Source organism: Hyposmocoma kahamanoa, unplaced genomic scaffold (assembly GCF_003589595.1).
Source record: "Hyposmocoma kahamanoa isolate Upper Pololo Valley unplaced genomic scaffold, ASM358959v1 81, whole genome shotgun sequence".
Lineage (NCBI taxonomy): Eukaryota > Metazoa > Arthropoda > Insecta > Lepidoptera > Cosmopterigidae > Hyposmocoma > Hyposmocoma kahamanoa.
In genome coordinates this window covers 8,775,500-8,793,595 of record NW_020654080.1, presented here as the reverse complement: position 1 = coordinate 8,793,595, position 18,096 = coordinate 8,775,500, and the positions used below count along the sequence as shown (strand labels likewise).

Genomic DNA, 18,096 nt, shown 5'->3' with positions numbered 1-18,096 from the left:
GTTCCTGTTCCTGTTCCTGTTCCTGTTCCTGTTCCTGTTCCTGTTCCCGTTCCCGTTCCCGTTCCCGTTCCCGCTCCCGCTCCCGCTCCCGCTCCCGCTCCCGCTCCCGCCCCCGCTCCCGCTCCCGCTCCCGCTCCCGCTCCCGCTCCCGCTCCCGTTTCCGTTTCCGTTTCCGTTTCCATTGCCATTGCCATTTCCATTTCCATTTCCATTTCTATTTCTATTGTTAATCAAGACGCATGGCAGCGAGAACAGCATTCAAAGCACCATATCGGAGAATGTAGCAGGTCTGATACTATAGCATTGGATCAAAATGTATTTAACCAAGAAGAGCTGGTGACATATACTATATTCACGTAAATACGTATAGAACCAAGTGTCCACTTACTTTTAATTATTTTATTTATTTTATTTTTTTATTTATTTAGGTTACCAACAGGATTTCATTTCATTTCAAAAGAAGCCTTTTTAACTTAACTATATATTATTATTAGAAGCAAAATACTACCTACGTCTCTATAACAAAATGGATGGAATATATTATCTGAACAAATTATTATTGTTATTTAGACGAGGCTTATGTCCAGCAGTATGACATCTTGTAGGTTTTTAATCTTTATTTTTTAAAGAGGGTTTTGTTCCAATGAACACGTCACCCTCATAATGACACACATAACAAAAAGGTAACAAAGCCTAAATAATGAAGATATAGGTATAGGTATTTATCTATTTACATATCTTATAGGTTGATGATGGTCGTTACAAATACACGTAAATCGTGCGTAAGCTCATCGGTTTTGTAAGCCAATGCGAAATCGTAAGCGAAATGGTACTGAATGACACAATTGGTTATTTGAATGACATTATGTAGTTGGTTATTGACTCATAGTTAGTAATCGAATGCCAGTTGGTTACTGGATGACGAAGTCGGCTATAGATGACATAGTTAGTTCAAAAATAGCATAATATTATATATTCTCCAATTATTTGGTCTGAAAATAGGGAAATCCATGTACTATGAGCACGGAAGAAAAAGCAATGGAATGACCTTAAGTCTCGATTACTATCAGAACCGCTGTCGCCAAGATCACAATATTATCATAATGTTAAACACTATGAAATCTTGATAATGATTAGTCGTAGTTTTTAATTTTAAAAAATTTAACAAATTTTGTTAATATAATTTACACTTTACACTCTGTTGGCGTATCGGTGAAAATTCAATGCGTATTATAACGCAAGTCTTGATTTTATATTGAAATTTCATTCAATATGCTGTCATCTAGCGGTCAATCGCTGAAAGACAATGAACGATTACCGTCTAAGAGTGATGTGGATAATTCGAGATATTTACATAGGTCTCCAAAAAAAATAATCGACCATATTGCAGCGGTATAAGATTTACTTTCCTTTCTTATAACAAAAAAATCTATGAAGATAAAACAGAAAATTGAAAATTGTTTAACCTTAAATAAAATAAGATTCAACTGTGATATGAAACACCATCATGGGAAATATTATAGGTGTATGATGATATGATTTTTGCACTCCAAAGTAGCAAACTACAGCATTTTTCAACGGTTTTCTAGGGTTTGCGCGAGTTAATTAACACGACCTTGACGTACAACCGAAAATGACAGACTGAGCTCAAATATATGGTACATTTCACAAACATTTCTATTGAATTTATTGTTCTATGACTATGAATACCAGAGCAACGAAATTATTTCGGGGAGTTGCCTGGATTGAGTGTGGTATAGAATTGAACGTTCTTATCTAGTGTCTACAGTGCGCAACGATATGCCAACAGGATATATTTCAGCTTTTCCTTCATTTCAGCCGCCTAGGGATAAGTCTGGCGTTCAAAGTGAAACATCATGTCCACCTAATCAAATTTCTGAAATTCAGGGATACTAAGTTTTTAATTTGACCTTTTATTGAAAGTTGCAGAGCATCACGATATCACACTCCTGGATGTGCTCGGCCGCATTAGACATGGTGTTTTATCCTCAACTGACAAAATGGGGGAAACATGACTATGACCGTGATTAACATTGTACTTTACATAGTAACTCAAATGATTTGTTTATAATATTATTTCCAACAAAGTAACAAAAATTGTGCCTATATAAGAATTCTACATACGGATTCGATAAATACTAATTACAGTAATAATAATAATAACGCACACACTCAACATAATCCCGCACCTTCTATTGCGGGGTTATGAGTGAGTGAACCCTGTGTCGCGGGTGCCATGGACACGCACATAGACAACCACAAATCACACCCAAACTCACGAGAGTAATAAATGTAGGCCATACAAATATTTCTCCCGGCTCGGGAATCGAACCAGGGACCTTTGCGTGGCAATCCGGCATGGTAACTGTTCGGCCACGGAGGCAGTTAACAGTATTCATCGAAATCCCCGTTTATTACCCGTTTATTTAGATGTCGAATTACATCCGTACACAAGCTATTCAAGTTTGTGTACGCCGTAATGATAATATGCACACAACCATTTTTGTAGAAGTCGCTGCATTTATTCAAAAATGTTTTAAAACACGCACATGTCTGAACTTAGCGCTCGATTCCATAAAGTAATGTTGTGTTTGCGGGATGCGACCCGCTTCCCCGCGAATACCACACTGTCGCGTTGCTCTACGTAAATACGTTCGTTGGACAATTGTACGGTTTGTAAAAAAATATTTCAATGTTGTTCAAATAATGTTGAGCATACATGGTGGTCCTTCCCACAAAAAGCCGGTGAAATTGAAACACATTAACGTCTCCACACTAATATTGCGTAGGCCGACAATCGCCTCATACTGTTATTTATCCATTTACAGCTCTTGTATTTACAGCTCTCTACAATTACAGACTTGCGCAATTACTGATTGTTGAAATTGATACACACCCATGTAATTTTGTAAGTATCCGTATAAGTGTGAAGTTTTTAAAGTATTGATAATGTACGTGAATTTGGCCGCATTGTACTAATACATTATGACCTTTTTAATTTATTACTCTCCATTCCTGTACTGAGACATTTAAAAAACATAAAATCAAGAGCATATTAAGTAGAAACAAACACTATGACTTCTGAAAGGTTAATTAAAATCCATTTAAACTTGATTTCTGAGTTAGGAGTAACACCTTTCATTCCATTCCTTGGGTCGAGCGTCAGGGACACTGGTTTTATTTCAGACTTTATTTTCTTACAAATGAGATTAAAGCTATTTGAAATGTCTATCGTATAACATACGTATTCTATTTAGTTCAGTTGATACAAAAAAAATTCCTTGGTATATGGTCTCATACATTCTTCGGTACAACACTGCGCACGCGGCGATCTAAATTAGCCACATGCAACACTTTAACTTATTTTACTTTATTTTACGTAGTACGTTACCAACTGTCCACCAATACACGACATCAAGGAAAGATTTTCCACCATAATAATACCAATATAGTTTTACCACTTTCTTTGCAAGTTTTTCTCTGCGTACTACCACTACAATGCATGTATATATAGGTGGCCCGTACGTTTTGGTCCTCCGAGGCGGATTTTTCTATAGTAAAAATTTTTAGGTATCATATTTTCACACCGTATAGTAATCTATGTATATCTTTAATTTTACTATTATATTTTTACCAAAGTGATTAATTCAACACCTTCATTGATATGCGGAATTAACCAAAGACATTTGAGTTTATACTCTTAAGAATTGCATGGAGTACAGGGTGTTAATGTAATTGCGTAATCGCCTTCTGTTTCCGTACTCGAAGATGGACCATTGTGCGATTTTATTGTAGTGACTATTGTTTTTAATTAGTACGTCAGATAGTAATTCCCTATAAGACAAAGGAAAAAACTCCGTGCTAACCCTAACGCGAGTTATAAATATTCTTACTGTTAAATAATAGCTTTATTTTAATTAATTGTAATATAAGTCGAAGTTATATTCGAATTTTACAAATAACGCAAAAACATTTATCATAGATGTATTTTTACTAATTGGCTTCAACGATCTTTAAAATGTTCAATGAATTGTTATTACCGTTAGATTCTTCGATATGGCTATAAAATTTATGTATATTTTACTGTCGCGCATATAGGTATCTGTAGCTATATCTATAGATGATGGTCAGGTCGACAAATCAATTTGCTGACTAGTCATTCAACGGCTTGGCATAAATAGGAGCGACTTTTATAAATCTTTTTATTATTGACCACGGCATTTGACAAGTTAGGTGTTATATATACTTCATTTTCTGTATTTTATGTCAGTTTACAGTTTTATGATGAATTTGAATGAAATGATTAGATACTCGCGAGACACGAAAGTCGGTAGGTCCGATAAACAATCATCTCGAAAAATGAGTGTCATACTTAATTTCGACAAAAACTATTTCGACTCGACAGTATTTCGACTACACATTAATTCGACTGAACACTACTCGACAACATAAGGCTCAATATATATTGCGGCGTAACGGAATGGAAGTGAATTTTTGTAACGATATTGTAACATAGCATACTGAACTTTATGGTCAATGAACAAAACATGTAACGTACAAACGTGCAAAGCCAAAATCTTCCGCGAAATGCGTGAGCATTCTCGAGCATGCGCAAGATTTCCGCGAAAGATTTTGGATCTAGTTTGCATGTTACATAATTGACCATAAAGTTAATTGTACTATGTACAATATCGTTACAAAAATTCACTTCCATTCCGTTCCGCCGCAATATAAATTGAGCCTAAACATTCGATAGGCCACTATACCGACAACACATGTATTGGACAGGTCACTATTCCGACAGACACTCTAGAAAAATTTCATAAGTAAACCTACGAATCATTACTCAAAGAAAAGTGACATCATGTTTGCTGATGAAAAATGTTCCCCAAACGTCTCTCATCTCGTAATTATCTGAATATTTTATAGCGCGCCACTAAAAAGCTGTTACATACAATTAATTATCACAGCTCCTGCCCAAGCTTTGACAAATGCCGGCGCCGGCGACGCGGGCAGTCATTGATTTGTCGTGCCCACGTATGCGCGCACGCAGAAATTCCATGCACGAATCTACGAAAATAATTTGCGCGCTACAGCATTTTTTCTCGCCAAGATGTAAAGGAAAACTAGTGCAGTGTTTTGTTATTTTTTGTGGATAATGTTAATTTAATCTTAGTTTTGTGAATATTTTGTAATTTTTTAGTTTTCTTAAAGGATCTGTTTTGGCAATATGAAGACTCTCTTGTAAGTATTTTGGAAAACTTTCAATTTAAGACATAAACTGTAACCAAAGAGCTACAGTTTAATTTTGCATAAAATTATAAACACGAACATTATATTCGAAATTACTCTACCGCGCCCAACTAACACACTGTAATATCAAAAACAACATTTTTAAAAAAGCTGCAAAAATGATTTTTCGTATTTTTGCAATTTTCCAAGTTAATTAAATTACTTGTAAAGATACATTTAACTAACTTTGAAAATTAGGTTTTAAAGATTTCTGCCCAGCCGTTACAATCGTACTTTCAAAGTTATTTCCATTCAAAAACTAATAAATTTATTTTGCCTTGACAACAAACGAAAGTTCCTGTTGTATTGTTTTAACGACCTCGGTGGCCTGTTTATGTTGTGGGCGCTGGATGCAGAGGTCCCGGGTTCGATTCCCGGTTAGACCAATTTAGGAAATAAACTTTTCTAAATTGATTCAGCTCTGAATTTTCTGGGAAGTTCCCCTAGGTGAATTCCGTTGCTCCGGTATTCATAGTACAGAAGACTTCCATAGTTTGAGACCCTGACAATTGGTGTGGTTGTCTGTCACATAATTATGTAGGTATTTACATTAATGCTGCGAAGTGTTTTCAAAATCTTCGTTAAAGAAATTTTCTAATACTATGATAAAGAAAAAATCTACAAGAGCAACCATACAATTATCTCTGCCGCAAAGTGCTACTTTAATATTGTTCAGTGCAGAAAAAAAACGAAAGCATAAAAAGTGATCGCAATCAGAAAACTCATTCAGAACATTTGCATATTCCAATTTTTAAATTCCACCGCATAATGCGACTATGGAGCGAACGACTGGAACTAAAAAACACGAATAAACCCAAAAATACCTAAAAATTATTTCCCAATAAGTGTCAATGTAACCGGTAGGGAAGCGAAACCGATGCTTTCACTATTCCATGAAATTACGTGACACCTTGTAATAATAGGCATAACAAGGTTCTGATACATACGGTTGTAACGTTCAGAGAATTTCTATTTTGATCCTTTAGGCAATAATAATGTTTTAGTTTTATAACATCAAGTGACGGGACGAAAAATTCGTCCGCCTAATGGTAAGCTACGCGCCTGTCCATAACAGTTGCAGCGCCACTCAGCTCTTTAAATCGCAAAGATCTAAGGGGCACTACCACTGACATTTGCCCCTCAGATCTTTTGCGGTTTAAAGCTCTGAGTGGCACTGCATTTGTTATGGACAGGCGTGAATTTACCATCAGGCGCACGACTTGTTTGTCCCGTCACTTGTTACTATATAAAAAAGAAACCAGTGATTAGTGATAATCGTTTAGTGAATAACCATGAAAGTCTTAAAATTTATACACCAATTATCTGGTCTCAAACTGGAAAATTCCCTGTACAATAAGAACCACAGCAACAGATGTAGAAATGTTCAAGAATTGGTGGTACCGGGAATCGAACCCGGGATATCCACATTTAGCGTCCTGTTCGGTCCCCGAGGTTGCCGGTTGATTTTGTTTGTATTTGATTGTATATTACTAATACACGTAAGTCAAGTGAAGTTTTTTTACGACGAGAAAACCAGCAAACACTCATATTTCCCATCTTATGTAAAGAGGTAACCACCGTGTCAGCTCAGACTGCATGACGTCATTTTAAGGTAAACAAATTAGACTAAGTGCACTTGCCATTTGCAAAAAAATACGTTCTGGGGCCTTACCATGAACTCTTATTAGCTCTGATCTCAATACGGACCTACGGACCTCAATACAAAAATGAAGAAGGAACTCAAGGAACGATGCGAACAGTAGTACATACGGTGATGTTTCTTTGTTTAGCTACATGTGACGTCAACGTGTGTTTGGTATTTGCATAACAGATCGAAAATATTGCAATTTTCGATTATTTTTATTGATTTAAAAATACAAATCGTTATTATTTCACAAACATTTAGATTGACTGATCGTTTTTATTATACAAACGTTCTTTCTAACTACATTTTAGATTTTTTTATGATTATTGTCCGATTGCATAAATTGCTTGAATGTTAACAATTTATAAATTAAAAAATGATATATTGCTATCGATAATCTGGAATGTAATACTGAAGGAGGCATTTCAGGTGGAGGATTTTATAAATATAAGTACCTACATCTTTTTTTAACATTAATTAAGTGACGGAACAAAATATAAGTCAACGCGTATGACTTATTTGTAGTAAGCGACACGCCTGCCCATAACAATTGCACAAATCGTTTTTTTCATTGTTTTTAAGATTTTTTTGTCTATTGTCTGATTAGAAGCAAAAGATTGCTTTCGAAATCGTTAGTTTTTCTTAGTGACAAAAATAATATCAGATACGACAGTGAATGAGGTTATCGTTCTGATTGTCCTTACTCGTTTGCCTGGAACACAGCAGTCCTGTTTAAAATACAACTAAAATCACAGTGTATAATATAATCTTCATAAAAATGGATGAATAGAGATTCTTTAACGACCAAAGTAATAGTTTAAGTAGACACGTCTATAGCAAGTTCTTAGGTTTTCTCGATTGTTACACATAGGAAATGAAACTATTTTTCAGGATTTAAATTGCGTATATTTGTTTTTTCAAACAAACCTACGTTTCGGGCCCTTTACAGGACCCATAGTCACGGTTGACACGTCTATTTGTCTCCAATTTTGTAATTGCGCCTTCCTTACCGCCAGTAGTTCCACTTTGCAGAATAAATAAATAAATAATAAACAACAGCTCATGCGTTGCTCTGATCCCAAAAAAAAGCACTTGTACAATGGAAATCGGAAACAACGACGGTACCAGAAATACCAAGACCCGAGACACAATATAGAAAAGTTAGTTTTCTACACTGTCCTGGCCGGGGATCGAACCCGGGACCACAGAGATATCGACACCATGAAAACCGGTGTGCAAGCCACTCGACCACGGAGGCCGTCTAATCTAAAATATGACGACCTCATTGACCCAACAGTTTGCACTATCCCGGCAAGATCAGCTTCAGATACGATGTTTTCTAAATTGGTTCTGATCTCGATGTCCCGGAGTGAATGCCGTTGTTCTGGTTTTTTTTTTATGAAATGTAAGTGCTCACCTGATTGAAAGTGACGACGAGGTTGATGATCGGGCATGCATACCTAAATAATGCCTATTCACTCTCGCCTTGAAAAGGTCCAAGTTATAACGTTTAAGGAACAAGTCTGCAGGCAGGGAATTCCACTCCATAGCTGTTCGCTATATAAATGTGGAAGCGTAACGCTTCGTGCGAATCTTTGGAATATGCACAACATACGGGTGGTACCCAAGCCTACGTCTGGTCCCCCGATAATGGAAAGGGGAAGGCGGAAATAATCGCGTAATTCCATCGCACACTGTCCATGATATATCCTGTAAAATACCGATAAGCAGGCAACTTTACGGCGGTGTTCAAGGACCTGCAGCTTCCTGTACGCTCTGCAGGTACCTGTAGTACTGCGCATTCCCTATTCTGGGTAGCAGTAAAAGAGTTTGTCATGGGAAGTTCAGCCACCTTATCCATTTGCATTGCCGTCAAGCAGTTGTGAGCATTACTGCGTTTCAGTAATATTAAAGACACATGGGACTTGTTAACTTATGTCTCTAAGCGCGAGATGCAGTGGCAGTGCTCCTTAGATTTTTGTGATTTAAATCTCTATGTGTCACTGTAACTGTTGTGAACAAGCGTGTTGTTTACCACAAGGCGCACAACTGGTTTATACCGTCACTTGGTATTATCACAAAAAAGATGATGACATTATTGTGGTTGTCTGACACATTATTTTAGACTCTCCCGTGGCTAAATGATTAATTTTTAAATGAGTGAGGCGGTATTCTCCGGCAATGGCACAGTTGGTCGGGGTCTAGGACTCAGGTTCAAGAACCGGCCTTTTCCATTGTTATTATTATTAATTTATATATTTAGAGCAGTACAATTTACCCAGGTAACTTCTATAAAGATATAGAAGCTTATCACTAGTAAAAATAGTTTTAATATAATGAATGAAATCATTGTATTTCCTCAATGCCTTAGCACGACATTTCACAAAACTTGTGTTGGAAACAATCACTAAATCTGTAGCGATAAGACAAGCCTAAAAAAATCGAAAAAGATCGGTTGCCTAATATGCATATAAGGGACTGTTTCATATATTTTAACCAAATCGGTTATTTTCACTTAAAGTAGGTACATTCTTTTATTAAAACTTTTATATTATTACTAGGGCACCTGTCATCTATCAGCTATCTTCATTTTCTTCGAACATCAGAAAATGTTTATTTAATTTACATTCTTATCGAAAAATATATTTCGTTGTTAGGTCATTAAAACTGTAATCAGATATTCTCTGTTAATAGACTGCGGAATAATAAGGAAGGAAAAGCTTTAATATTTTATCGCCAAAAATGAATGCATGCCTACGGTTACAGTTTCATGGTTTCATAATAATTGCTATTAAATGTAATGAAAATAAAATCATCTCTGTGATCAACATTAACGAAAAACCAATGTTTACCATTGTAAGGGTCGCTTAATCAATTTACATCTTACTTCTCCTTTAGGTAGCCGACCGTAAATACAACCTATTTTTAACCCACTTCAAGGAAGGAGGAGGTTCATAACTGTATTTTTATGTGTATGATTTTGAAGATTCTTTTTTTGTGGGAAAGGGGATACCTCAGTAGTGGTTTTATTTAAACTTGAACTACTGCTAAATGTGGCAAATTAGGGAATGAATCCGGTTAACCTACTTACCGTTAACGGACTTCAATAAAACTTGGTAAATAAATGTAAATCCACAAACTTTTGAGGTTGTTGTATTTTTAATAAAAAAAATATAATTACACAAATTTGAATTCAAACTAAGTCTTACGTACAGTTTTATTGAAGCAATCTTAATCAATCATTCGTCGGCGTTATCCATTTTTATTAGCATATAATACCGTCATTATGACGGCACCATAATGTCCCAAAGTAATTTTTTCACTGTCCAATTTTTGGTATATCATTATCATAGTCGTGACATACTACCTTCCTTACCATAAGTAACGTAATCGACGTGTTTAGCGAAATTAAGATTTTAACATATCTGAAATCAGCAAAACATGGTCTACAACTTCCTGTAAGCGGTTTTTTGTATATCTTATTTAGTTTCTGTTTTATTCCTAAGCGAAATTAGTATATTTGATATTAAGCAAAGAAAAAAAAAACTTTAGGTGCCAATATCTCGAAAGTTGTGCTCAGATACGATGTCCTCCAGCTGCTGGTTTTTTCGGATTATCCAGCTACCATCTTCCCTCTGCGTTGATCCTAGAATGTTAGAGCGGTTACAGACGGTGACTTTTAGCAACGATGCAAGCGCGATGCACTAGCGATGCAGTCGCTAATCGTCTACTTTTACACACGCGCGCGCTTTTTAGGAGCGATGCAGACATGATGCAAGCGGGCGACTGCATCGATACAAACACGCGTTTGAATCGATGCAGTCACGCGTTTCCAATCTAACGGAAGATTTTCCTTTCGGCGGTGATTTCTTTTCTCGGGGTTAACGTCCAAGCTTCGAAACCATGCATTAAGAGACTCGGCCACCTCGAAAGAATGCTAGCTGATAAGGCGGCGAAAAAGGCCTAGCATGACACGTTCTAGTGGTCGACGAACGATTGGTCGGCCCAAATACCGATGGAGTGACGAAGTAGAAAAAGAAGTCCGCGCCCTGCAAGCAAAGAACAGGGAAGAGATCGCACAAGATAGGCCGCGCTGGCGCCAACTCGTGCCGGGAGGTAAAGACCCACTTCGGGTCGATGAGCCAACGAAGTAAATAAGTAGGTACCTATTTCGAAAGTTACCAAAATACAAATACGTTAGTTATGACAAGGAGGGTAGAAATAATACTATAAAAATAATACGTCTCACGTGTGACTAACATAGATATTGGGTTTGCAATACCTAACATTTCATTCCAGCTTTGTATAGTAAAAATAAAATAAGTTTTAAAAAGAAAAAAATCATAGTTTATATTAAGGTGATAAAACTTTCATAGATTTCTCATAGATGGCGCTACGACTAAAAAGTCGTTGGAAAACCAAATACAAAGACACGACAACAAGCACATAAAATTTTTTCGTGAGGTCCGCTGGTTCGTTCCGTGGCTTAGTTGGTATAGCGTCTGGCACGGTATGCTAGAAGACGTCTGTTCGAATCCCGCAGGATCGAAGGAATTTTTTCTGAGTGTTCGATCTTTGTATGAATAATTATAACAAACTAATGGAGTAATTTCACAAAAAATAATTGAATATCAATTCAATAAAAATTAAAAAAATATCAATTAAGCTGGTTCGACGAACGCAAACAGCCGTATTCGCCACATGGATGTTAGGGAATTTTAGGAATATTGCTAAAAATTTTCAATATCGCACGTGTATTGGCAGACGTTGAATACTATTGGATAAACGTGACTTTACCTGAATTTTGCAAACCCTCTTGAACATGGTTTCGTGATGCTGTATAATTTTAGTAGAAATTTAATTCAAGGAAAAGAGGTACTAGTGCCAAAGGGCGGATATTTGGAGACGGTAAGCGTCGGCTTACCTTACCTTCAACATCAGCAGAAGGTACACAATAAATGCTGCAAAAAAAAAACATTATTCGTTGATTATGATAAAAAATACAGTGTTTTTTAGGCAAGATGGTAGACACGTACCTATTATAAGTTTTGTACTTACTATAACAGAAGTACGGAGGTAGAACTAGTGGCCTAGTAGCTTCTCAAATGAGAGGTCGACGGTATTAATTTCTATACATTTATAGAATATATACATTTGTGAATGTGTAGTAGCAATATGTCACGCCAAAAGTAAAGGAAATCATTGTTTTGAAACCAGGATGTCCAAAAATGTTTACAACCCCTGAAAACGTGTGAAATCCCTTCCAGCGTGGCGGGCTATGACCCAAACCTTGTTCTTCGTGGAGACTTACGCCTGAACGTATAAATATTTTTTTTGCACACACTCATAGCCCAATACTAGGGAAACCCTGTATCGCGGGTGCCATGGACACACACATAGACTACCTCAAATTACACTCAAACTCACGAGAGAAATGTAGGACATACAAATATTTCTCATGACCCGGAAATTGAACCCGGGACTTCTGTGTGACAGTCCAGCATGGTTACGGTTCGGCCACCGAGGCAGCAAATAGATTGATGATAATGATGATGATGAACTATGTTATTGTAATTAAGCAAAGTAATTATATAAATACGACTGGCTTTAATACGGACCGTATCCTTGTATTTTTTTCCTATTGTTCTACTCTTTTTTTTATAACCCTGCTGTTTCTATCTTGTTGCCAGGCAAAGGTCTTTCTTCTTGACTTCCATAGCTCCCGCTTTGATACAATGCCAGGCCAGTCCCTTATATACACATCCTTTATCAGTAAATGAAAAAATCCGGTTATCTTCTTCTTGTTTGCTGTTCTCCAGCATCCACCAACTTACCACCTCTGATGTATGCGATAAACGTGTAACCCGGTCCCATTTCAGGTTGGCAGTCCTTTTCAAGCGCAGCGTAGTGTTCCAGATTTTATCTATCCTCTTTAATTCTTTCTTGCCTTTGTATTACGTTGTGTTCTATCTCAAAATAAACTCTATTAACATATTTTGCCTGACCTTGCTCACTCATCGTTGGCACCCCATCTTCGTTTTTACAGAGCGTTACTGGCACCTTCCGCTTAGTGTTGCTTACACTTTATTATTAGAAGTGACGTTTTACAATACAAAGATCGAACACTCAGAAAAAATCCCTTCGATCTGACCGGATTCGAACCGAACGTCTTCTAGCGTACCGTGGCAGACGCTATACCAACTAAAAATTTAAAATACAGCGAATAGCGACATCTCTCGCCAGGACTGGTAGCTGTAAAGGTACTAAGTGGGTGAGAAATCTTTCATAGATTTCTCATAGATGGCGCTACGACTAAAAAGTCGTTGAAAAACCAAAAACACAAAGACACGACGCAAGCACAGAGAAAAATCCGTGAGGTCCACTGGTTCGTTCCGTGGTTTAGTTGGTATAGCGTCTGGCACGGTAAGCTGGAGACGTTGGTTCGAATCTGGCCGGATCGAAGGAATTTTTTCTGAGTGTTCGATCTTTGTATTGATAATTATAACAAACTAGTGAAGTAATTTCACAAAAAATAATTGAATATCATTTCAATAAAAATTTAAAAGTGACGTTTTTCATTTTTTCATTAACATTTTAGATGTTTCAAACACGTGTCATAAGCATAGTGCCTAAAGCATTGTCATTTGAATACTTTTGATAGCTCAATTAAAGGTGTAATCACAAGTATTTACACGGTGATAAATAAAGCTGATGATATAGTAAACATGCCTATTAAGTATTGAAGAAAAACTTAACATTTTAATTTTGGACATGAAATTATTTTTTTTAATTTAAATCGCATACATTTGTTTTTTGAAACGTAACGTAATTTTTTGGTTTGTTTTTAAAACACAAATATAAACAATTTAGATCCAAAAAAATAGTTTTATTTCCAAGGTAGGAAATGAAACCTTTTTTTCGGATCTAAATCGCGACTATTACTTTAAAAAAAGCCACCTCATCGGGTTTACAGGTTTCATGGTCACGGTTGACAAAAAAAGATAATTTCGAAACATAATCGCGAAAACCTAAGAACCGGAAACATCTATAGGTACTAAACACAACAATGTAAATAGTAGCAGTAGAGCTCCTTGTGAAAGAGTTCGTCCAGGGAAGTACATCCACGATACCTATTTCTCCTGCCGAGCAGTAATGCGTTCCGGTTTTGAAGGGTAAGGGTGCCGGTAAAATTTCAGGCACATGGGACTTGTTAACTTATGTCTCAGAGTGAGGGGCGCTGTGACAGTGCCCCTTCAGATCTTTGCGATTTAAGGCTCCGAATGGCACTCCAACTATATAGATAGTATAGATAGACGTGTCGCTTACAACCAAACGTACAATGGTATTATAAAAAAATGTAGTAGTCACTACACCGTAATAAACATGATGCTTGTCATCACAGAAAAGTACAGATTCAGGAAGTCATATTATATTCCTTCCCAACATCTTTGATTATCCCATGATTGTTTCTATAAGCGTTTCGTATTCAAATATTTATATTTAGATAACAGAATTGAAGCTCAAGTGGCTGTACATGCTGACGGGTATAGCAAAAATAAATTTAATAAAATGGAACAAGTCAATCATCGACAGACTCTAAGCGTAATATTTAAATCTGTTTCGAGAAACAATACTCGATGATTATTTTGGTATATTATGTACAATAAGCTATAATAAGATTTTCGATGAAAAAAATATAGAGTAATAATAAGTTAAGGTAAATTACGATGTTGTTTGCATTGGATTTGATTCCCGGTGAGACCAATTTGGGGTATTAACTTTTCTAAATTGGTTCTGATCTGAGTGTTCTAGTTAGTGCTCCAGAGTGAATTCCGTTGCTCAAGTACGCACAGTATTGGAAATTCCCAAGTTTGAGACCAGATATATGATGTGGTTAAAAAATATATAATTCAGTTAGGTACTACGTTAGTGTGATGGTAAGTGTGGATGAGACTTTTGAATGTGACGTTTTAGTGCAGCGTGCAATCTGTGCTTGATTTCACTGAGAATGAAGCAAACGAGGGTAGTTGCTCACCGCCGCCAGTGCGCGCGCCTTTACTGAAGCCGTCCATACACGCTGCGATATACCGGAGGTCTACTTGTGCATGCATACCTGCGCAGGTAAGCCACTTGTCGTACTGTATGTGTGACTATCCGGTATGCCGTTGAAGTCTTCAGTTAATTTCAATATGGCTACTGCTACACAAGTACTGATTTAGTGGCATTGGGTTGTATGTACACATCGCACGACATCCTAATTTCCTTCCCAACTTCCGTTTGTCACCTTAGCTCTCCTTAGGTTTCTTTTAATTTTTCATCTTATAAGATGCTTCTCTTTTGTCTCGGTCGTAGCATTCTTTATTTTTTTATATGCCAAAGACATGGATTAATTAAACAAATTATAATATAATATTGCAATAAATGCCTCAAGTATTTTATTATTACCTAAATCGGATGCTGTCAATTTTTATTACGTACGATGCGAACGACTACTGTAACTAGAAATCAAATGGCGCGATCTGCGCAGGCGACCGTAGTACAAGCACAAACGCACAGGTTCACCATACGGTATCACTCAAAAGAATTGTTTTTCTAATTTGAGCCGGTCGCCTGTGCAGGTAGAGTCATATACACGAGATAACTGACCCCCTAACATGCCCAAACCATTTCACGTATTGAACAAAGAAAAAATTAAAGCAATTTCAACTTTATTGTGCAAGAAGCAATACACTGGAGTGTTGCTTGAAGAACATCAACATTATCTTTAAAACCAATACTAAACCTCGTCATTTAACGTGGTTCGACTCCACGAGCACTGTTTTGTTTTAACGTTGCATTTTAACAGCATTGTTTCACTTTTTAATGTTAACGTTGACAAATCACAATATTTGTTCTAGAAATTGCCTAAGGGGGTGGGTTGATATTAATAATAAAGCGTAGGGTGGGTATGGATAGATTAACAAATCACGAAATCGCTCTGCAGTTTGCATGCGATCGTGTCTTCTGTGATTACTGATCACGCATTGTTCCTCGTTTCGTTCTTATTTGTCTGTTCAGTTTTAATTACTTTCAAGGTTTTAGTGACTTTCAAAGTTTTTTTCTTGTTTTAATATGCCGCACTTAATGGAATTATTAAAATTAGAAATTATTGTTCTGTATGAACAAGACTTAGACATTCTTATACCTATCCCGACATTAAAAACAAAAAGAAATACTAAATAATATTAATAAAGTAATATTATATACCTAAATAATATTTTATTTTTAAAGTAATTCGAACCATGCTTGCCTCAATTTGCAAAGCAATCCTTATACCGTTTGGCCACGAGGGCGTTACTAAAGTTGACGGAAATTTGTGTTCTGTATTTAAGTCCATACCATACGTTAAAGATCAAATTGGCTTAAAAACTTTCCTAAAATATCATTCACTAATGAGACGATCAGGGAGTCATAACAAAATAAATTTTACGGCTCACAGGTTAATGATTAAGTTTGTTTAACAATTTTCTCCACATTTTTGTGCTCAGAACCAAAAGGTCGACAAAGTCGGCTTGGGGGGTCAGGTGTCTTGTGTACCTATATGACTGTGCACAAAACACAAGCTCTACAAATTTGTTAGCAGCCTAAATCGTTACTTATCATTATCGTGAGACTGTTCTCAACACATGGTTATGTAATAAATTGAAAATAAGAAATAAAATCAACGAATAATAGAGTTCTGAACATCTCTACTTCTGTACACGATGTTATTATTTTGCAATCGATTTATTTAAGTTATTCGGTTCATTGCGCTGCACACATAAGCAGTAACAAACATTTGATAACAATAACGTTTATCCATAGATAGGAGCGGATGTGACTATGTATCAGTGAGTTAGGTATAAGCTAGGATAACATTTAACTATCATAGTAACTATATTTGTCATTGTATAAATCTTTAATGTGTCAAAGTTACTTAAAATGTGAATATTTTGGTACAATCTACAAATATCTATAGTATATCAAGCAGTAATGTAAGTATTGCTGTGTTCTGGTTTCGAAGGGTAAGTGCCCTGGTGAAATTATAGACACATGGGACTTCTCAACTTGCATCTCAGGGTGACGGACACGGTGCAGTGCCCCTCATATTTTTGCCATTTAAAACTCTGAGCAGGACTGCAACTGTTATGTATAGGTGTGTCGCTTACGTGTCGCTTACCTCCAGGCGCACGACTTTTCGTCCCGTCACTTACTATATATTTTCATAAAAAATTGTGTAGCTATGAAAAATACCGATAGTATAACATGTAAGCAAATGTACCTATTTTTGTTTATGTAATTTGCAGCTTACGGAAAAATCGATTCAATGTGTGTTAAATGGACTTTTTTCAAAATATTGCAAAAATCCATTTACATTTATAATTAGATAGCTATATGGGGTGTAACAAAAAGCTAGGTCCACATTTTAGATTGTGAAAATGTGCGAGGTTAATCGGAAATTGGTATGGGGCATCAAAAATTTCAAATTGTCTGTTATCATGGGTACGATCCCCAGCGGAAATACGATCAGATCTTTTTGTCACATCCTATACAAATATTCTCCCTTTGTGTGATATAAAAGTAATGAAATCTTTACTGAATACTGAATAAGCGCTAGAAGAAATACTAAATACTTACGTCTAGCATTTATTTCACGCTATACTTGCGTGATTTTTTAATATTTGGTGGTATTTTATTAGTGCTTTGTATATTAAGGAAGAGATGAGAATGAGATAAATAAACTTGTGTCAAATCTAGTAAGTAGGTAAATATTATTCTATTTATTTATATACAAAACTTAGAGCATTGGAATTTACTTATTTTGTAAAGTTGCTATACGAAATCAAAATGTTGCATGACCCTAATTTGTTTTAATAATATGTAGCTGTTTCTTAAAGGTGTTTCAAACAAGGAAACTTAAAGCTATAAATTGACTCAATTTGTAACGCCGGATTTTCATAAAGTAAACTAATAAACATAACAACCTGTATACGTTCAAATAGTTCAAATCCTTTTAATAACCAAGGACTACAATTAAAATGATAATTACTATTAATATTTTATGTGTAATGTACAAATTGATAAGCACTTATTTATCACAATAATTTACATACGATGAC

General features: G+C 36.1%; 1 protein-coding gene across 4 annotated transcripts in view; it reads left to right on the top strand.

Moving 5' to 3' along the window:
• The first annotated feature begins 5,056 nt into the window (after nt 1-5,056).
• The window catches only part of LOC113234187 (collagen alpha-2(XI) chain-like), a 170,022-nt gene continuing 156,982 nt past the window's right edge, over nt 5,057-18,096 (top strand). For all 4 annotated transcript variants that reach the window (XM_026469481.1, XM_026469484.1, XM_026469483.1 and 1 more), the window contains exon 1: nt 5,057-5,265. In XM_026469481.1, coding sequence (XP_026325266.1) covers nt 5,252-5,265 — 14 coding nt within the window. In that variant the 5' untranslated portion in view covers nt 5,057-5,251. The remainder of the gene's footprint in view (nt 5,266-18,096) is intronic.